Consider the following 21,468-nt stretch of genomic DNA (forward strand, 5'->3'; position numbering starts at 1 on the left):
AGCAACCGGGAAACCACATACCATGGACAGTGCTCGGGGAATTTCGTAAGGTTTTTGGAAGTAACTTTATGTGTAACTAGAGTAAGAGTAGCTTACATTTAAGTGCTAGGAGCAGGACTTTGCATACCTTAGGTTCAGTTTTCTTAATAGCTCTGGGGTGGGTATTTTTATTCATCATTTTCAGATGAGATGAGGAAATCGAGCTTGGGGAAAGTTAGGCTTATCTTGCCCCGGCACACAGACAGGATGGCAGACCCTGCCATAGATCTGGTCTGCCACAGGCCCCGGTAGTTCCTGCCTCTCACCCCTCCAGTTGTATTTTATTGTTTATTAACCCCTGCCAGCTACCCTAGCAGGGAAGAGGAAAAAATTAAAAGTGCAAAGAGCGCCGTAGTTTTGTTCAAATGGAGGAAGCTGGCATTGGCAGTAGCTGCTGAGGCCTGAGAAGGTCCATGAAGGCTTCCTTGAGAAGAGAAACTTGATCTGAGCTTGAAGAATAGAGAGCCTGGGAAGGAGAGGGGCCCATTTAGCTGGTAAGCAAAATCCAGGAGGACTCCAAGTCATTCAGCAAGTCTTCATCAATAAAGAATAGCAAGTAGGCCGGGCGCGGTGGCTCATGCCTGTAATCCCAGCACTTTGGGAGGCTGAGGCCGGCGGATCACGAGGTCAGGAGATCGAGACCATCCTGGCTAACACGGTGAAACCCCGTCTCTACTAAAAATACAAAAAATTAGCCGGGCATGGTGGCAGGCGCCAGTAGTCCCAGCTATTCGGGAGGCTGAGGCAGGAGAATGGCTTGAACCCGGGAGGTGGAGCTTGCAGTGAGCTGAGATCACGCCACTGCACTCCAGCCTGGGCGACAGAGACTCCGTCTAAAAAAAAAAAAAAAGAAAGAATAGCAAGTAATTTATATTCATTTTAAGGGGATATATGTGGGGTGGGGAAGGGGAAGGGTATGAGTAACAGAGATGAGGTTGGAAAGACAAGTTGGTAGCAATAGATTCTTGTAGGAGTTTGGACATTATCCTAAGTGCAATATGAAACCATGATGGGGTTTCAAGTGAGCAATGATGATTACATTTGCATTTTAGAAAAATCTGCAATATGAAAGACAAATTGAAGGAAGAAAGAGAGGCAGGAGACATTTGGAAGGAGGAAATAGAAAGCCAAAATAAAGTAACGGATTCCAGGCCTGTGCCTAGGGTGTGAAATACCTTGTGCCTAGTGCTGGCTGGCGGTTTCACCGGTGGAGGTGGTGGTGGGCCGTGGACGTGGTGTTGGGAGTGGGGTTTAAATGCACAAATTCTGGACTTAGTCCGAGTTCAAAACCTGTTTATGCCTCTTTCTAGCAATGAGACCTTAGCTTCTTCTGAAATTCATTTTAGTTAAGGGGGTTTTAGGGGTGGGGGGCTCAGCCCAGAGACCACAACTTAGTCAGTATGTGTTTTTTTCCTGCTTCCCATCCAGGGCTCCTCCTCATCCCTGGGGGTTCCAGGGATCTGGCAGAGAAAGAAGCCCAGTCTCACAGCAATGACTCCTGAACATCCTTTGCAAACACTATTTAGGACAGATGGACCGAAGTAGGCCCTGGGGAGAGTTGGGGGCATTTCGGGAGGCCAGACCAAAGGTGATCTCCAGGAGATTTGGATGTTAGTGCAGGATAGCTTAGAGCCAAGTGGCAGATAAGTCTTTGGGAGCCAGAAGGGCTCTTCTCTAAGGAACAAGTGTAGACCTATAGGGGCAAGAACCTGTGGCAACCCTGGGAGGGGTCTGCAGACTCAGGAGGGAACATCCCAAAACTCAGCAGAGGGGGAGAGGGAGCTTTTGTTGGTCGCCTGGAACCACTACCAATCCATGTTCATGTCAAATTAAATGATCACTTTGAAATTTTTCAGCCTACCAAAATCATGTGAATTTGGTCTGCAAAACCAGACGACTGCCTGCTTGTAGTTAAGAATTCTCAGGGGGAGGCCGGGCGCAGTGGCTTATGCCACCAGTACTTTGGGAGGCCGAGGCGGGTGGATCACGAGGTCAGGAGTACGAGACCAGCCTGGCTAACACGGTGAAACCCCGTCTCTACTAAAGATACAAAAGTTAGCCTGGTGTGGTGGCGGGCACCTGTAGTCCTGGCTACTTGGGAAGGTGAGGCAGGAGACTCTCTTGAACCTGGGAGGTGGAGGTTGCAGTGAGCTGAGATCACGCCATTGCACTCCAGCCTGGGCAACAGAGTGAGACTCTATCTCAAAAAAAAAAAAAAAGAATTCTCAGGGGGAGATTATTCCCCTTTCTTAGTACCAAGGTTGGATGCAGGCAGTTTTCTTTGTAGTCCCCTGGTTTGAGGTTAGGACAGACAGGGGCAGGTTTCTTTCTAATTCACCTTCACAGTGTAGGCATACACTGGCCTTTGAGGTCCTGGCCTTATGGAGAAGTTTCTAAATAGACTCCCCATGGTGAGGGGGCCCTGGGCTTTGTCTTTCTCATAAGCTCAGGGACCCCTTGAAAACCAATGATCAGGTTCACCGGGTTTCGCAACTGCCCTCAAGATGAAAGCCAATGACAGAGCTTTGCTTACCTTTGTAGCTTCTTGCTTTCGTTTACTTTTTTGGCCTCAATGTGTTTCTTACGTTTTTGCCAGCCTATGGATGCATTTAATTTTAAAGATAGATAGAATCTAGTATTTAAAGTTGTTTTCAGCAGGAAGTTTAGCCCAAGTCCTTAGGCCACCATGTTGCAAGAAAACCTAACGGGCAGTTTTCGGTTCTGATGCAGCTTGATTTTTGCGCTGCATCTGGCCCTGTTGACCAGTCCCTCAGCTCTTCTGTTTGGTTTTGTTTTTCCCAACACTCTGACCACTCCTTTTTGGTTTCCTTCACTGGCCCGTCCCTGTTCCTCCACCTGTTTCTTAAATGTTGGTTCTCCTTAGTCTCCGCTTCTTGCCTTATGCCTCATGATCTCACCACTCCCCCGGCTTCAAGCTGTGACTCCTTGGATTTCTCCAGCCCAGACTGTCCTGGGTTTCAAACCTGCATATTCAGCTGCCTCCTGGCCCTCTGAAGTTGCCACAGGCACCTGAAGTTGAACATGTACAAAACTGAACTCACATTTTCCCCGCATCTTACCCCATCACATGCTAAAATACTACATCCCCTGTGTTCTGTACCAGTCCCCCAAGCTAGACACCTGGAAACCATCTCTCATCCAGCCCTCACCTCTCTTATTGTCCCTCACATCTCTTCTGTCCTTGCACATTTGCTTCTGCCCTAACTCAAGGTACCTGTGCTTGTTGCCTGAACGGCTGTAACTATGGCAGCTCTGGCTGGCTCCCACCTTGCGTCTTCCATCCATACTAGTAGCAAGTGATCCATCTGAAACACATCTCTAACCAAGCCCACTTAAAATCCTTCAGTGGCTCCTTTCAGAGCAAAGGCCGAGCTCCTCGGTATAACATTCAAAGCCCTTTGTGACCTCTCCAGTCTTTTGTCTTGATGAGGACCCTCCCCAAATCCACCTGAAGTTGCTGGCAATCCTGGGAGCGCACCAGGCTGTTTCACACTTCCCTGTCTTTGTTCATGCTACTTCTTCTGTTGAGAAGGCTCTGTGTCATTCTGGATGCCATCAGGAAAGACACCACACAGTCAGCAGGCAGGGAAAGTTTAGTATAAGCATTTTGAAGTGTAACAGGGAATTGAAGCCATGATGAACTGGCTAGTAAGAAGTAAAAAATAAATAAATAAATAAATAAAAATCTAAAGAATATAGGACTAGCAGAGTCTTCAGGCTGAGATGGAGAGCACAAAGAAGAGGTCCTCACCTCTCCACTCCATTCCTGTCCAGGGCTGAGAACCACACCGTGCAGGACAGGACATGGCCACAATGAACAGTGTAAATTTAGAAGTGAGAGGAAATAAAGGCAATCAGCAATAACCAGTTCGGGTTCCATGCCTCTCATCCACCCTATAATCCACCCTGTGCAAACAAACTCATTTTTCAAGACTCAGTTCAAATATCACCCTTTCCACAAAGACTTTTCCTCTTCTGCGTCTGTCCAGGAAAAAACTGATTCCTCTTCCTTTGTGATTATAGAATCTGCCCCCTCCTTGACACACATACCTATAACCTCAGTCATACTTCTACTGGGGTACTTGTTTACCCCCACCTAGGGTTGCCAGAAAAAAATCAGGACACTTATTTATTTATTTATTTATTTTGAGATGGAGTCTTGCTCTGTCGCTCAGGCTAGAGTGCAGTGGCACGGCTCACTGCAACCTCTGCCTCCCAGGTTCAAGCAATTCTTCTGCCTCCCGAGTAACTGGGACTACAGGTGCGCGCCAGTATACCCGGCTAATTTTGTATTTTTAGTAGAGACAGTGTTTCACCATATTGGCCAGGCTGGTCTCAAACTCCTCACCTCGTGATCCGCCCACCTCGGCCTCCCAAAGTGCTGGGATTACAGGCGTGAGCCACCGCACCTGGCCATCTATTTAATTTTGAGTATCAGATAAACAACAATTTTTTTTTTTTTTGAGATGGAGTCTCACTCTGTCGCCTAGGCTGGAGTGCAGTGGCACGATCTCAGCTCACTGCAAGCTCCGCCTCCCGGGTTCAAGAGATTCTGCTGCCTCAGCCTCCCAAGTAGCTGGGACTACAGGTGCATGCCACCACGCCCAGCTAATTTTTATATTTTTAGTAGAGACCGGGTTTTACCATGTTGGCCAGGGTGGTCTCGCTCTCTTGACCTCGTGATCTGCCCACCTCGGCCTCCCAAAGTGCTGGGATTACAGACATGAGTCACCATGCCAGGCCTGAAATCCAAATTTAACCGGATGTCTTTTACTTTTATTTGCTACCCTACCCCTACTTCCATCTCCAAGTATAGTTTCCTTGATGGCAAAACATGTTTCTCACTGGTCTCTGAATCCCTGAAACTAGCCCAGTGCACGACAGTTCATGCTTGGTTAATATGAAGAGAAGGTAACTTATCTGGCTGCAGGGCTGAGAATGGTTGGAGGGAGTTGTGACTGGAGACAGTGAGAGCAGGTAGGAGGATGAGCAATAAACCATCCAAACAATTATGAAGGCTTCAGCAGAATAGCATTGGGGATAGGGAAAGGGGATGGATCTGCAGGATCTAAGGATTTGGTGACCAATGCTTAAGGGACATGACAGAGCTTAAGGAGCCTAGGAGATTGCCCAAGTTTCTGGCTGTGTCACTGGATGAGGTTGGTGCACTCACTGAGCAGGGAACACTGGGGACGGTCTGGAAGCTGGACAGCAGGGAAGCTCATTGATGTGAGGAGCAGAGCAGGCTGGAGAAGGGTGGACAGCAGATCTGAAGGAGCGAAAGGAAGACATCCAGTACGGATATGTTAAGCTTGATATCTCCCAGCATATACAGATAGAGGTATTGGAATTACAGACTTGGGGCTCAGGTGAATGTTCTAGGCTGGAGATAAAATGTGAGCATGGTTAGCATGGAGGTGGTAACTGAAACCATGGGAGTAGACAGTGCTGCTCAGGGAGAGAGTAGAATGGGAAGAGGAGAGAGAGTCGGTATCAGAGCCCTGAGGAACATGAGAGGCAGAGAGAGGAAGAGGAACTCAGAAGTCGTCTGAGAACCAGCCTCTGGAGCAGTGGAAGGAGAACCGGGAGAGTATTGGACCAAGACAGTCACGGGAAGACAGGTCTTCAAGGAGGACTGATACTATCGAATGCTTCTGAGAGTTCAAAGGACTAAATGGCCTTTGGCTTTAGTATTGACCAGAGTCACCTGTGGCCCCAGGAGCTACAATGTGCCACCTGGTGACAGGTTATAGCTACTTTGTGGTAAACAGAGGTACAGCTCTGCAGCCTGTTTCCTTTGGGGAAAACAACCTTTTCTTTCTTGCTTGCTTCTTGCTTTCTGTCTCTCTTTCCCCTTTCTTCCTTCCCTCCCTCCCCCTCCCTCCCTCCCTCCCTCCCTCCCTCCCTGCCTCCCTCCCTTCCTCCTTCCCTCCCCTCCTTCCCTTCCTCCCCTCCTTCCCTCCCTCCCCTCCTTCCCTCCCTCCCCTCCTTCCCTCCCTCCCCTCCTTCCCTCCTTCACTCTCTTCCTTTTGATTTGGGTTGTCCTGAGTTGCAAACTGAGGCTAATTCATATGGGAATGTGTTCTTGGAGCTGTTGCTGTCTTGTTCCGGACTCTGAGATGTTGAGCACAAGCTGTCTGAGGCCCAGAATGCAGCCTCCAGCTGGGGTGGGCCCTATTCCCTCAAAAGTTGGCAGCCTGGGGAATGCTGACAGCCAGCACCTTTGGCTTGGGCTGTGGCCCTCTCACTGTGAGCATTGTCAGAGATGGCTTCAGTCAGTCTCCTTTACTGGCTCTGGAGCAGCCATGTCTACTGAGTGGCAGGGTTTGAGGACTAGGCTAGGCTTTAAAGTCTCACCAGCAGGGGGCTGCCTGGCCCCAATAACCCTGGAATTGACAGAATGTCCTTCTCTGCCTGCAGCCAGCCCTCTGTAAACTGTATGGCCCTGGGGCCATTTTCTTTGCTGGAGGGAAGGTGGAACTAAGGATCCTGAATCCATTTGGAGGCCGAGAGGGGCCAACAGGGTGTTTGAAGGGAGCAAAGGCATTGAAATTTTTGGAGCATCTAGAACTGGGGCAGTGAATGGAGAAGAGTGGGAGCACACACACGTTTCTCCTCCTTGACCCAGAATGGGCACAGCCTTCAGAGAGCTCTTGCCAGCTCCTCACTCTAGCCTGGGTGAAGAGGGCATCTGTGCCAAAGCAGGAAGGCACACAGGCAGATTGGAAGGAATTTCTCTCAGCAGCGTCAAGTGCCGGAGGGATCTCGCCCTCGACCCTCTCTGTCCCTCATGGTGCTCTCATTCACCCCCGGCTGCAGCTCCTGCCTCTGTGCTGACAGCTGTCACATCAATCCAGCCCAGACCTCCCTCGGCAGCTCCAGACCAGCAGATCCCACTGCCTCCTGACAACCCCTCTGGATGTCCCACAGTTCCTCAGACTTAGCATCCTTTCCAAATCCATGCCCCCATCTCATTTCCAAAAAAGAAAAATCATAGAGGCCTCCCCAATACAAATGCATAGGACGTGGGAAACAAGGTTTCAAAGGATATCCAGAAAAGCTCAGAGATAGCCCTGGCCTTTTGGAGGTGACTTAGGGGTGGTATGAGAGGCCAGAGTCAGCACTAACTTCTCCTTTCTTCCCCACGAAGGTGTGGACTTCTTAGCTTCCTGTCCTTTTCGTACCATTTGCCAAATTGAATTTAAATAATTATTACTGTAATTGCTTACTTATTGTCTGTCTCTCCTGGTTGAAGCTTCTCAAGGGCAGGGATCATGTCTGTTTCACTTCTGTATCCTTGGCATCTGTCATATAATCAGTATCTGACATATAATAGGTGCTTAATAAATATTTGTTTGAATTAATGAATATCCTTGTTCATCACCCAAGATGCAGATCCTGCTGGGGCCCTTATCTTTTCCTGCCTCCTTATCCCCATGGAGCTCTGTGCTTTGCTCACCGGAGCCAGCACCCCACCGCACCCTCTCCCAACCCTCAGTTTTTTTCAGATGCCCTCATGCCCTGGGCTGCTTCATGGAATGTGGATAGTGAGTTAACCATGCTGGCCTGTCTGCAGGCAGAGGCATGTGTATATCTGACAAGGCACCTTCAAGACAGTTCCCTGGATGGTAAGACACTGATCAATGACAGTGGGGTGGGGCAATGGGTGCTTCTCTGTGTCTTTACCCACTAAGCGGGGGCCTCAAAGATGCCAGAGGTCACACAGACAGGGCTTTCTCCACAGAAGGCTCTGTAGTCTCTTTCCCCAGAGGTAAGCCCAGGCTCAAGTGAGCAGCCTGCCAGGACTAGTGACTGCACCCTTGCTGCCCGCCCTGCCCCTGCCTGTGTTCCATGCCTCCCATCCTGGAGCTGCTGAGCAGGGGCGGGAGATCCAGGCCAGGTCTGTGATTGCTGAGTCAGCCTGAGGTGTGTGAGTGCGATCAGCAAGGCATGATCTCCATCCAGCCTCTTCTCCCCAACCCCCTACTGCCCAGGAAAGGATCTGACAAGCCACAGAAGTAAATAAATAACTTAGAAATAATAAATAGGGGCCAGCTCCCACGAGTGAGTACAGGCCAGTTCCAGCACAGGCACTTTCAACCAAGCAACTGCAATATGTGTCCTTCAAATGCTGTCCCTACAGGGCCTGGGCGGGGGCTGATGCCTCAGCCACTGTAGGGTTCATCAGAGGAGGGGTCCCAAGTTCGAGGCCTGGCCAGTGCCAGAGTCTGTGAGAAGTGGGTCCGAAGGGCTCCATAGCTGAGGTCTCTGGTGTCTTTTAGGCTGGGATACGCAGGGTGAGGGCTCTGGGGCTGCTCGTCAGTTGTCCCTTCACCTCTCCGGGGATGATGTCCATCACCCACCGGCAGGGGCCTCTCAGCTTTGAGGTCTCCGTCCCTGGCTGAGGCCGCTGGCTAGTGGGACTCTGCGGGAGAGTCTCAGGCAGGAAAAGCCACCGGTAAGGGTCCAGTCTGCAAAGCCCTGGAGCGAGCCCTCAGCCCAGGCAGCCGCACGCGGTGGCCGAGAGGCGGTCCACGGTTCTCCAGGTGCTGTTGACGTCCATGAAGGAGACCGCTTCGTAGCGCGTGGGTCGGCAGCAGGGCTGGCTGACGGGCCGGGAGCCCGGGGGCGGTCGCAGGGCCCCGGCGCCCAGTAGGCTGGCCAGGCTGAGGTCGTGTGGAGAGCGCGCGCGGCGGCAGGAGCCGCTGCAGAAGCGGAAACGCACCAGCTCGTCGGAGCGGTGGCCCAGGCCGAGCGCGCGCACCGGCACCAGCTGCGAGCGCAGGCGGCAGCCCCGCGTCCCCGCTGCCCGAGCGCGGCTGCCCGGGGCCCCAGCCCGCGCCGCGCGGCCCCCGCGGGGAGGAGCAGATGGGGGCGCGGGCGGCGGGGGCGCGGGCCGAGAAGGCTGCGGCGGCGGCCGCCGGGCTCTTCCACTGCACCAGCGGGCCGTGCGTCCCCCTGGAATGAGACCCAGTCACGCGCGGGGTCCTGGGCCAGCCCCGCCCCGCCCCCTCGCCCTCTCACCTACCCGGCAGGTAGCCGGCGGGGGACGCCAGGACAGGCGCGGGGCCTTCGCGGGGGGCAGGGCTGCGGGGCGCGGGGCCCAGGGAGGCCTCTGCGACGCTGCTCAGCAGAGCCAGAGCGGCCAGGGTGGGCCACAGGGCAGGCTGCGCGGAGAGACCAAGTGGAGCCTCAGGGAGAAAGAGGGCGCCCAGGTGGGCTTGGGAAGGAAGGACCTCAAGGAGGGGCTGTCCTCAGGCTGAGGTCAGGCCGGGCATGGGCTCCTAGCTGTGTGGAGGGGAAACTCAGGAAGGGCCTAGGTTCCAGTATAATGGGTTTGCTGCCTCTGGGAGCCCAGGGGAGGAATCACCTGAGTGCACCGACCATTCAGAGAAGTCCCGCTCCTCCTCCCGTTCACCTGGTCCCTCCCTGACCATTTCCCCTCCCACACCTAACCGCTGCCCAAGCCAAGCCCTGCTCTCCCTCGCCAGTCAAGCCGCCTTTCCTCAGTACCAGGTAGGAGTCACTGGGAGAACCACTCACCTGCCGCCTAGGCCAGGGGCAGTGGGACAGCGTGGAGAGGCCTCCAAGTCCAAGTTCCATCTCTGTCAACACCAGGAGCGCCCATCAGCCTTTGTTGAGCTGTTCCCCCACCCTCCTCTTGAGGCAGCTTGCAAATTAAGAGATGAGTTATCTTTTGGGGGGGCCGTCCTGCCACCCCAGTTTCTCCAGGTGAGGAACAAGGGGCCCACACAGCTGGACTCAACCCAGCAGAAGTAGCCGCACTGAGAGCCTTACTATGTGTTAGGTGCTTTGCAGCTATTCTTTCACGACTCCATGAGGTAAATGGTTTAATCCCCTTTTTCCAGATGAGTAAACAAGGCTCAGAGAAGCTCAGAGGTTGTCTAAGGTTACAAGGTCACACAGCTAGAGGGGAGAGAGGGGTCCTCTTTTCCCAGAACTTTCCTGCTCTGTGCTGTAGGGCTGGAGATGCCAGAAGCGGCTGGAGGGAGTTATAGCTGGACACACTTGGTCCTACAGAGGGCTTCACCCCAGGCTGCCGGAGAGGAAGCTGAGGGCTGGAGAAGAATTAGGGTGCTAGCTGGTCACTGTAAGAGTTATCTAATGATAGTGAGCCCCAAGCCTCAGCCTGTGCTGCCCACCCGGAGCTGCTTCACCTTGCCCCTCTGTGAACTGTTTTCTGGACCCAGAGCCACCTGACTTCTCTCCTCTGACCATAGGTGTCCCTCGATGACCACAGAGCCGGGGGATGGTGGGAGCTAATGGGCCCTTTGAAAACATGGGGCCTGGGCCATGACTTCCTGTGGCCACAAGGGGGCAGAGTCAGCCAAGCCTGCAGATTCCAAGCAGGGTGGGCTTTTCCATCCCCTCAGCTACACTCAGGCCTGAGCCACTCCCAGGAGGGCCAGCTAGGCTTCCATACCAGCCTGGTCTCTGAGAGCTCAGCCACCGTGGGAGCTGGTCTAGGTCTGTCCCCCTCCCAGCCTCCTATGGATTTGGCAGCCTAGTCATGCTCCTAGAAGTTTCCCCCTTGAGCCATCGTTCCTGATCCCAGCCAGCCTTCCTGAGCTCCCACTGCTGGCACTCCCAAACACCCTTTTGGGGCCCCAGAGCCTTCGTAAGTCCTCATTAGCCAGCCTCCTCTTGGGTCCCAGCTGCCACCCTCATCCCCATCCTTTAGCACACAGAATGCCTGCACACCTGTGGAACAGACCCCCAGGCCTTCCTGGGGTTGTCCTCCAGGTCCCGGTGTACGCCTCTTGGCTAAGTGGAATCAGGGCCTCTGAGCCAGGCCAGTGACTGTTCTCCGTGATGGAGGGAAAGGCAGGCAGGGAGGGCAGCCTTAGGAGCCCTCTGCGCTAGGGGGAGCCCGGGAGCAGGTCTCTTGAGGGCAGCTTAGGCCCTGCCTCCTACCTCCTTGTGGTCTAGGGCCGTTTGGTTCTCTAGCCCTTGCCTCCCCATCCACCAGCCCGCTACTCACCACGGGGTCCTGCACCGTGTTCTTCTAGGCACCTTTCTGGGGACCAGTGCTGGGCTTTCCCCCGAAGCTCAAACGGCGCATGCCCAGGACTGTACACCTGGCAGTGCCTCTTTTAGCCAAAAGTGTGGCCTTGGCAGCCAGTCTGCACCCTGTAGCGGCAGCGGGAGCGTCACATTACAGTGGGCCGGCAAGGCCAGCACAGTCCAACAAGCGACAAGAGGGACTGAGGGGCTGGGAGGGGCGGAGAACTGTGCCGAGGGCCCAAGAGAGGGAGGATGCAAGAAAGGAGAGGAGGGGGTGGTCCTGTCCACTCCCCCAGCCCAGGAGCGTCCATCCAGGGCTGGGACCAGAAACAGGCAAGTGGGCTGGCTTACCTCGGGTGTGGGGCTCCAGGCCCGGGTGGCAGCGAGGGCTGGGGCCCGAGGGACCTGCTGCTGGCGGAGCCCCCGGGCCTTGTCTGGGGGCCGGGCCCAACTCCATCCCTCAGCAGCCTCCTGCCCGCCGCCGCAGCCGTCCGGTGTCAAATTCCAGCCCCAGCGTCACCAGATCCCGGGGTGGGGCTGGGAGCGCCCCTGCCCCGCCCCACCTTTCGGGGCTCACCTGGCTGCTCCACCCGTTGGATCCAGTCCCCCCTAGCTTGGCTAGGTCCCCTGAGGTTGGGAGGGGGGTAGATGCTGGGAGGGGCCCCTCGGATATGAGTAGAGAACTCGAGCGGTGGAGAGGCACGGAAACTGGGAGTTGAGTTTGTAGACACGCAAAGTAGAGAGCTGGGAGGCCGGGCCGAGGGCGGGAGAAAGTGAGTGAGGGCGGGGAGCGAGGGGTAAGCCGGTCCCTGCGTGGGGCGGCTGACTGTTGGTACGTGGAGATTTGGGGGTCCTGGCTGTCTGCCCTGCAGCAACTGCTTTCTGCTCCACCCGATTCTTCTCTCAGCGGCCAGTTCACCTGCCTTGTTGGGTTGCTTAGCCTCTGCGCAGCTTTCAGAGTCTGACTCTGCTCTAGTCTCCCCACAGCTCATCTCCTGTGCTGCTTAGGGCTTGGAGTAGGGACACACGTGCAAACACGGGGGTCACTGGGGCACAGCAAGGGCCGTGTTGGCAGAAGTGGGTACTGAGGGCTGAAGGCAAGGGTCACAGAGGAGGAACATCTGAGCTGAGGCTTGAAGTAGGTAGCTGGAGGGCAGCATTTCAGATGCCTAATTATGGCAATTTGGCAGGCGGGTTGAGGGCTGGGTGAGTAACATGGATGGAAAGATCCTAACACTGGGGACCATGGGAGGGTTTTGAGCAGAATGGTGTGATCAGACAGGCATTTTTTGTGGATGACTCTGGCTGTAGTAAAGAGGATGGGGTTGGAGAGAAAGGTGGAGGCTGCTGCGGAAAGAGGATGAGGTCTGATGCAGGGTGTGAGGGGAGCGTGGGGCTGCCAGGCCCGAATCTAGAACACGCAATTTTGAAAATTCATTGGTGCCTGACTGGATAGGGTGAGGAGGTAGGTAGGCCCTGCAAAAGTGTGCCTTTGGCGGGGTGACCTGGGGGAGGGGTACATCCCGGCTCCTGGGAGGAAAGGCAGGGGCTCATGAGTTCAGTGTTGGACATGTTGAGTTGGAAGGGCCTGTGGATTATCCAAGTGGAAATGTTCAGGAAGCCGGTGAATTTGTAGCCTGGAGGGAAGCAGAGAGAGCTGCGCTGGCAAAGGCAATTTGGCAATTGTCAACCAACTGGCAATTGGAAGCTGTGGTCAGGGATGAGAGTACTGGGGATGTGTGTGGACCAGCTGTACCCTGGCTATGCTTCCGAACCACTAGGGACCTTTAAAAACTACCCACATCCGGGCCTCAACCCAGACCCAAATCAGACTTTCAGGGTGGGCATGTGCAGTTTTCAAATTGCACAGGTGATTCTGGTGCATGGCCAGGGCTCAGAACCATAGCTGGTGTGAAAGTAGTTTTCCGCGGTGGTGAGGACCAGAAGTCAGACCACAGAGAACTGCTGCTGGAGGTGGTGGGGCTGCTGCAGGCGTGCCAGGAGCCCCCTGGGATAGGAGGCCAAGCAGGGAACAGTCTGCTCTGTCACCTCCCACAACCGGCTGCTCAGTTGGGGCACCTGCCTCGGGGCTTTTTCAGCCAGGGACACCACTTATGGGCATTCAGCCTGTGCCCTGTACAACTCCACGGGGCACCATCCAGGCAGGAACATGTGCATGGTAGTGGCCTTATTTCCGGTAGAAATGGAGGTGGTTTCTGGGTTGACCTGTCCCTCAGTCAGGGCCTCCCTTATCCCCCCAGCCCAGGAGGCTTCTGCCTAAGGCCAGCCACAGTGGGAAGGAGCATGTGGGAGGCTGCTGGTCCCTGGGATGGCCGGGACTCCAGCCTTAGGGCTCACCAGTGGGAGGACAGCCCAGGGCTGCCTGGACTCTTGGATTGGGGTGGGCAGGAGAGAGGAGCAGGAGCCAGCCACCCCACTTACTGCCTGCCACAGTGGCAGTGTGTGACAGGGAGCTCACTTCATGGCCTCAAGTGCAGGTGACAGTCTGGTCTGTCCATTCTCAGGCCTGCCTGGGGATGCTGGGGAAGAGAGGGATCAGACTCTAGGACTCTTAAGAAGGCGACGTGACATTTTTTCTAAAGTATGACAGAGGATGCCTAGAGCAGGGCTGAAGGGAGAGGATGTGCCTCTGTGCTAATGATGGGGGCTGGGGCATGTCCTTCCCTGGACGGGAGTGTCGGTAGTAGGGTAGGTCTGTGAGCCTCTGCTTGCTGCAGGGGCTCAGCAGTATATCTTTCCTGTGCTTGTAGGAATATCTGTCCTTCCAGAGGTGGGGCTGTGGCACCCCAAGGCAATGTCCTAGGGCTCCAGTCCTGTGCCTCTGTCTCCTCTAAGAGTGTGCCCTGAAACCTCTGGTCTCAAAGCAGAGAGGATACAGGAGATGCTCCAGAGGCCTCTGGATGGCTACCTAGGTCCTGCACTGATACAAGAAGTGAAAGGGACCCAGGACTCCGTGGACTGGAGAGAGGGCCCGAGGGTTTGGCATAGTTGCTGAGGCTTTAGGTTCCTGTTTCTTCCAGGAAAGTCAGAGAAGGCAAAAAGAGGCCAGGCTCAGGGAAGAGCTTTATTGCTTCCACGGGGGTGGCCTGGGACGGCTGCCACAGCCTGAGTAAGGTCCTTGGGCCTCACTTCCCTTTGGTCCAGGCTAAAGGCAGAACCCAACCACCTGGCAGTCTTGCTGCTGAAACCTAGAACATGTGGCAAGTTGGTGAGTCCAGGCCTGCGGTAGTCCTATGGATCAGCTGTAGTTGTGGAGGGGAGCTCTTCCCAGCAGGCGGAGCTGGGCATCACCCTCCTGAGCTTTACAGTTCTTTCTGCTATAGCCCTGGGGCGGTCTTGTTGGCTCCGAAGGGATGGCTCCAGGGTTTCCCTATGGGACAGCTAGGGCTGGTGAGTGGGAATACCCCACCTTCTCCCCAAGAAAGGCCAAACAGTGTCATGAGCTGGAGGGGGCTGGCTTGAGATCCTGCCCACCACCCTGTAGCCCCACAGCAAGGTACAGGCTGGTCATGGCACTCCTGCCCCACAGGGAGCTAACTGGTAACACTGCCTGATGGGCCCTCTAGTGGGCCTCTTCCTGCATGGCAAGTGAACCCAACTTGACATCTCCAACCTTATTTAAAAATAAATTATCCCTACCCTCCCCCCTACCCAAATTCACAAAATGATAATACACCAAACACTGATTGGAGAAGTGATTCCGGCAGCAGCCTTGCTGCCCAGTGTCCCACCGCCTGCATGCTGGGCCTGCTGGGCACAGCCAGGAGACTGCTGGCCCTCTGACATCAAGGACCCATGCTGAATGAGGCTGTAGTGCTGGTCTCTAAGACTGGCTGCTGAGCAGGCACAGCTCTGGCTGCTCCACCAAGGCCTCGCTGCCCCTGGGGCCCTTGGCACCGTCCTTCTCTGGGTCTGAAGACTCCTGTGTAGGTGGTGCTGGCTGCTGCTCCTGGTGGTGCCTGGGCCTCTATGGCCATGTGCTGGGCCCACTCAGATGCCACTGCTTAGATCAGTGATGACGCGAGCTTTCACCAGCTTCCGCAGAAACTCTTTCTCTCGCTGAATATTGTGCGTCCAGGACTGAAAGGAGAGATGAAGTGATCAGTTGGGCCTTTGCTCAAACCTTTACTGCCCCTTCCGGGGCTCGGTGCCGTCTTCCAGTCACCACTCTCCAATACTCCGTGACTGTGGAAACCTGAAGGCAGATACTGGTAATCAGTTGTGTCTACAAGGTAATGATGACCCTGCTCTAGGAGTGCCACAGCTCATCCTCCTCCCTTCCCAAGACAGGGAAAAAAGAACCTTCATACCCCTTTCCTCGTCCCAGGAAAACCGTTAAGCTTCCCAACCTCCCTCCTCAGTGCTGGCGGAAGGACCTTGTTCCCACAGACTTCAAGCCACTTCTTGTCACGAAGCACCTAGGTTATAGACACCCTGCGGGCAGGCAGTGTGAGTCACTGAAGTCCAACAGCAAGGGGTGGCTGAGTCACTCCCTGGCCTGATGCAATCTACTCTCCAGGCCTGGGGGCGGCGGATGAAATCCTGCCTCCCAGATCAGAGGAGCCATGAGGCCTGCGGAGAGATGGCAAATCTTTTTTAGAAAATTAAAAATAGGCCAGGTGTGGTGGCTCACACCTGTAATCCCAGCACTTTGGGAGGCCGAGACAGGCAGATCACAAGGTAGGAGTTCAGACCAGCCTGACCAACATGGTGAAACCCTGTTTCTACTAAAAATACAAAAATTAGCTGGGTGTGATGGTAGCGCCTGTAATCCCAGCTACTCCGGAGGCTGAGGCAGGAGAATCGCTTGAACCCGAGAGGCAGAGGTTGCAGTGAGCCGAGATCGCGCCATTGCACTCCAGCCTGGGCAACAGAGATTCTGTCTCAAAAAAATAAATAATAATAATTAAAAATAAATTTTTAATTGAAAGAATTGTACACATTTTTGGGGTAGAATGTGATGTTTTGATAGATGTATACGTTGCGGAATAATTAAATCAAGCCAATCTCACCTACTTACCAATTTTTTATGGTGAGCACATTTGACTATAGTTAATAATAATGTCATATATTTCAAAATTACTAGAAGAGGCTTCTGGGGAAGACTGTACCCGGGATAGGGTCCTTTCCTAACCCCAGGACTCTCACCAGAAAACTTTGATGAAAAAGGCTTGATTTAATGAATGAAGGGCTGAATGACAGCAGCCTTATCAGAGTTTGTCCCCAAGTGACCTCTCTGTTGCGTTTATCAGCATTGAGCTTCACCATAACTGTTTTATTTCTTTCTTTCTTTATTTATTTTTTGAGACAGAGTTTTGCTCTTGTTGCCCAGGCTGGTGTGCAGTGGCGTGATCTCAACTCACTGCAACCTCTGCCTCCCAGGTTCAAGCGATTCTCCTGCCTCAGCCACCTGAGTAGCTGGGACTACAGGTGTGTGCCACCATGCCCAGCTAATTTTGTATTTTTAGTAGAGATGGGGGTTTCACCATGTTGGTCAGGCTGGTTTTGAACTCCTGACCTCAGGTGATCCACCTGCCTCAGCCTCCCAAAGTGCTGGGATTATAGGCATAAGCCACCGTGCCCGGACCACCATAAATGTTTTCATTTTGTTTTGTTTTGTTTTTTTCAGATGGAGTCTTGCTCTGTTGCCCAGGCTGGAGTGCAGTGGCATGATCTTGGCTCACTGCAACCTCCGCCTCCTGGGTTCAAGGGATTCTCCTGCCTCAGTCATCTGAGTAGCTGGGACTATAGGTGCCTGCCACCACGCCTGGCTAATTTTTTGTATTTGTAGTAGAGATGGGGTTTCACCGTGTTAGCCAGGATGGTCTCGATCTCCTGACCTTGTGATTCACCAGCCTCTGCCTCCCAAAGTGTTGGGATTACAGGTGTGAGCCATCGTGCCCAGCCAATAACTGTTAACAGCCACCATTTACTGGTGCTGAGAAGTGAGCTGGATGCAGTGCCCTGTGCCTGTAGTCGCAACTACTTGGGAGGCTGAGGCAGGAGGATCACTTGAGCTTAGTCCACCTGGGCAACATATCGAGACCCCATCTTTTGAAAAATAATAAATAAATGAATTTTTTAAAAAGAACTTATGGCTCGCTCTGTCTAGCCCTTATTCTGATCCAGTCAACCTTCTCCACCTTCCAAATCTTTTACATCTGAAACTCAGGCAGTCATCAGCCAAATTCCCAATATTCCTCTTCTCTGAGCATTCCCTTCAACCTCTTGTGCTAACCACAAACCCAGCTGCCCTGAAGGACAGTGCCCCCATACCCCCTCTCACGTGGTGACCGTTTCTTCCCTCACATTCCACACTCCACAGCCTCTGAAGGCGGGAAGCGTCTTCCTTACACCCCGTTGTCCCTCAGACTCCCTAAAGCCCTCCGGCCCCTTCGAGGCTCCTGTCATTATACTCTGCCATCTGCACTTGCCTCTCCTCATTGCAGATCCCTGGGCGACTCATCCCCATTCTTTGAAGACAGAAGCATCTGGCTCACTGTCTCTCTTTGAGGGTAGGGACTGTTAGGCACAGAGTAGGTGCCTCAATATTTGTTGAATGAAATTAGGTTTTACAGGGAAAACAGAGGCTTGGTGGAATGACAGAGCCAGGATTCAAGCAGATGTGGAAACTCGTTTGCCTCTTTACTGATCCCTCGTCCTCATCACTCCTCTGGAGAAGTAGTAACCAATCTGATGGGTCAGGGTCAACAGCACCCACTAGGAGTCATTGAGGGTTAAAAGGTCAGCAGTGGACTGGACATTTGATGATATTAAGGAATTACTGTTCATGTTTTTAGGTGTAATAATTTAAAAAACAGTCCTTATCTTTTAGAGAAAATGAATGAAGTTTTTTGTTTTGGTTTGGTTTTTGTTTTTGAGATGGAGTTTCACTCTTGTCACCCAGGCTGGAGTGCAATGGTGCGATCTCGGCTCACTGCAACCTCTGCCTCCCGGGTTCAAGCAATTCTCCTGCCTCAGCCCCCTGAGTAGCTGGGATTACAGGCATGCACCACCACCGGCTAATTTGTATTTTTAGTAGAGACGGGATTTCGCCATGTTGGGCAGGCTAGTCTCGAACTCCCGACCTCAGGTGATCCACCCGCGTCGGCCTCCCAAAGTGCTGAGATTACAGGTGTGAGCCACCACGCCTGGCCTGAATGAAGTATTTATGGTTGGAGGGATATATGGTATCTGAGACTTGTTTGAATCAGTGGAGTGGCAGCATGCGACAAAGAAGAGATGGAACAATGTTGGCCGCCTGTTGATGCCTGTGGAAGGTGGGGGCAGGAACGTGGGAGTTCATGATATTATCCTCTGTACTCATAATATGCTTGACAATTTCCATCACAAAAAAGTAAACAGGAAAGTCAGCCCTGGGGTGTAGCTCTCTTGGATCCGGCAATGCCACCTCTCTGGTGCTCTTTTCCTAATTCTATGCAGACTTCGGAGTTCACCTGAGCTCTGAACCGGCTGTGGCTGGTGGAGGATTCTGGTCATCCTGGGGTCTCCAGCCTTACCAGGGCCCTTGATTCTGAGTATTGATGCCCATCCCATGTCACAGTCCACACTCTCAGAAGCTTTTTTTTTTTTGAGATGGAGTTTCATTCTTGTTGCCGAGGCTGGAGTGCAATGGTGCAATCTCGGCTCACTGCAACCTCTGCCTCCCGAGTTCAAGCGATTCTCCTGCCCCAGCCTCCCGAGTAGCTGGGATTACAGGCATGCGCCACCACACCTGACTAATTTTGTATTTTCAGTAGAGACGGGGTTTCTCCATGTTGTTCAGGCTGGTCTCAAACTCCCGACCTCAGATGATCCACCCGCCTCGGCCTCCCAAAGTGCTGGGATTATAGGCATGAGGGACCGCGCCCGGCCAGAAGCTCTTTTTCTTTGGCTCCTCGCCCAACCATTAAGTATCCACGTTCAAGAGTCCTGCCGGGATAAGCTGCGCTTCTCACTCTCTGTCCTCTCTCTGGGAAATCTCATCCTTATATCTGAAGAAGCGGTTGTGCTCACAACTCACAGATCTATACTTCCAGCCTGGACTTCTCTGCTGTGTGACAGATTCCTGTATGAAGCCATGTCATCCTCTAGCTACTGCCCAGTCTCTCTCCTCCCTTCTCTTCCAAGCGTCCTGAGAGATCCCTTACCACGAGCAACATCTGTGGTCTCTAACCACAGATGTAGGTGCCATCTACTCACTGTTCACTACTGCAATCTGGCTTCCACTCCATTATTCCTTTGAAACTGTTCTCACCACAGTCAGCAGTTAACTCTTAACAGCTACATCTGACGGCCACCTCTCAGCCCTCATCTTACTGGGTTTCCCAGCACCACATGGTAGATGCTCTTCCTGGAATGCTGCTCCTTTGGCCTCCACGATGTGGCACCTTCCTGATTCCTCTGTCTCCTTTATGAATTCCCTTGACATCCCTTCCATATCCCCGGCATTCAATCCTTGGTCCATGTGTCTCCACATCCCACACACTCCTGCTGGGCCTGCAGAGTGAGCTGATCAAGGCAAGTGCAGGCGAAGCGAGGGGAAGCCAAGGTGTTGAATGGTCCATGTGAGACACCCCAGGTAACAGAGGGATTCTAAACCCAGGCACCGACATTCTCAGTGAATCCTCTTCTGGGGATTGGTAAATAACAGTAGGGGTAAAATATTAATCATAATGGCTAAGATTTCTGAGTGCTTACTATGTGGAGGCCTTTTTTACACATGATCACATCCGGTCCTTTCCAAATCCTAGGAGGCAGGTGCCGTTACTATCCCTTTCATAGATAAGGAAATGAAGGTCTAGAGTCAGCCCCTGAACCAAGGTCCCGAAGTCATCTTTTATGATTTGAGAAGCTACACTCTTTTTTTTTTTTTTTTTTTTTTTGAAACACAGTCTTGTTATGTCACCCAGCCTAGAGTGCAGCAGAGCTATCTTGGCTCACTGCAATCTCCACTTGAGCCCTCCTGGGCTCAAGCAATTCTCCTGCTTCAGCCTCTGGAGTAGCTGGGATTACAGGCATGCACCACCACGCCTGGCTAATTTTTGTATTTTTAGCAGAGACGGGGTTTCACCACGTTAGCCAGGCTGGTCTCGAACTCCTGACCCCAGGTGATCCACCCGCCTCAGCTTCCCAAAGTGCTGGGATTACAGGCATGAGCTACTGTGCCCCGGCCAAGAAGCTACACTCTTAAGCACTCTGCAGGGAGTGTAGTGCAGCAAATGCTGGGAGCCTCAGAGCCAGTGAGGTTTTACATGTAATGGAGGGACAATGGAGATATGGCAGGTGGAAGCAAATGAAAAGACTCCATCAGAGAGGGCTGCAGAGAAGGCAGTGTCCTACCTCATTCCTGCACCAAGGCAATCCCTAGGTCCTACTGAGTTAAAATCCTATTTCTTGCCTCTGTCTCATCACCTTATACTTCCAGCCTGGACTTCTTGCCTCTGACTAATCGCCTTAGCCAAAGATCTGGATCATCGCCTCTCTCATCACCTCTCTCCTCATTGTCTCAGCCAAAGATCTGGTTCAGGAGTCACCATCTATTGCCCAAAGTGCAGCAACTCCCAACTAGGTTTTGTTCCTGCCTCACCCCCTCTCCTTCATTCTACAGCCACAGTGATCCACTATATGCTAATGTAAGGCCTCAAACTCACCCACGGCTCCCTACTGCCTTCTAAATAAAGTGTAAACTCCTTCTGTGGCATAGAAAGCCCATTGCGATTTGGCCATCGCCCATGTCTATGGCTCTCACCCTCTGCATACAACTTTACATAAAGTTTACATAAAAGGCATTTGTAGACGACCAAAGATATAAATAAACGTAGAAGCCAGGAGGCTGATAAAAGCTGTGAGGGCAATCTGAAGTGGGTGCTGGCTGTGGACAAAGCAGCAAGAAGGCATGTGAAGCGTGGCAGGGATAGAAGACTTTCAGGGCCACGGTGATGGTGAGGCAGTTCTAGAACTGTCCCAGACCCACGATGAGCTTCTCACTCCTGAACCCTATCCGAGACAACAGGAGGCCCAGCTGGAAGGCTGTTTCTAGCTTCCTATGAGATCTCCAAGTGCCTTATATATCCTTGAAATAACTCCCAATCGCTTGAGGTGGTTGGAATAAACCTGCTGCAGACTGAATGTTTATGTCCTCCCCACGAATTCATATAATGAAACCTAACCCCCAATGTAATGGAATTTGGAGGTGGGGGCCTTTGGGGAGGTGATCAGGTCATGAGGGCAGAGCTCTCATGAATGGGATTAGTGCCCTTATAAGACTCAGGGCCAGGCGCAGTGACTCATGCCTGTAATCCCAGCACTTTCAGAGGCCAAGGCAGGAGGATCATTTGAGGCCAGGAGTTCAAGACCAGC

The 21,468-nt window shown here is 53.0% G+C and overlaps 2 protein-coding genes across 12 annotated transcripts in view; both read right to left on the reverse strand.

The window, feature by feature from the left end:
• Positions 1-6,082: 6,082 nt before the first annotated feature.
• ARTN (artemin) lies at positions 6,083-14,069 on the reverse strand. The gene is made up of 5 exons (XM_024257045.2): positions 11,437-14,069; positions 11,063-11,211; positions 9,604-9,730; positions 9,089-9,227; positions 6,083-9,018 (listed from the first exon to the last, which is right to left on the reverse strand). Exons 3-5 carry the CDS (start codon positions 9,661-9,663, stop codon positions 8,555-8,557), a joined length of 663 nt encoding a protein of 220 aa, XP_024112813.1. The 5' UTR covers positions 9,664-9,730; positions 11,063-11,211; positions 11,437-14,069; the 3' UTR covers positions 6,083-8,554.
• Positions 14,070-14,157: 88 nt separating this feature from the next.
• ST3GAL3 (ST3 beta-galactoside alpha-2,3-sialyltransferase 3) overlaps positions 14,158-21,468 on the reverse strand; it is a 226,825-nt gene continuing 219,514 nt past the window's right edge. For 8 of the 11 annotated variants that reach the window (XM_024247713.3, XM_024247716.3, XM_063712755.1 and 5 more), the window contains one exon: positions 14,158-15,186. In XM_024247713.3, the coding sequence (XP_024103481.1) occupies positions 15,097-15,186 (90 nt within the window). In that variant the 3' untranslated portion in view covers positions 14,158-15,096. Of the gene's footprint in view, positions 15,302-21,468 lie in introns of all 11 variants that reach the window. The other 3 variants (XM_063712765.1, XM_063712760.1, XM_054536363.2) reach the window with 2 other exon arrangements.

This window comes from Pongo abelii, chromosome 1 (assembly GCF_028885655.2).
Source record: "Pongo abelii isolate AG06213 chromosome 1, NHGRI_mPonAbe1-v2.0_pri, whole genome shotgun sequence".
NCBI classification, from domain to species: Eukaryota; Metazoa; Chordata; class Mammalia; order Primates; family Hominidae; genus Pongo; species Pongo abelii.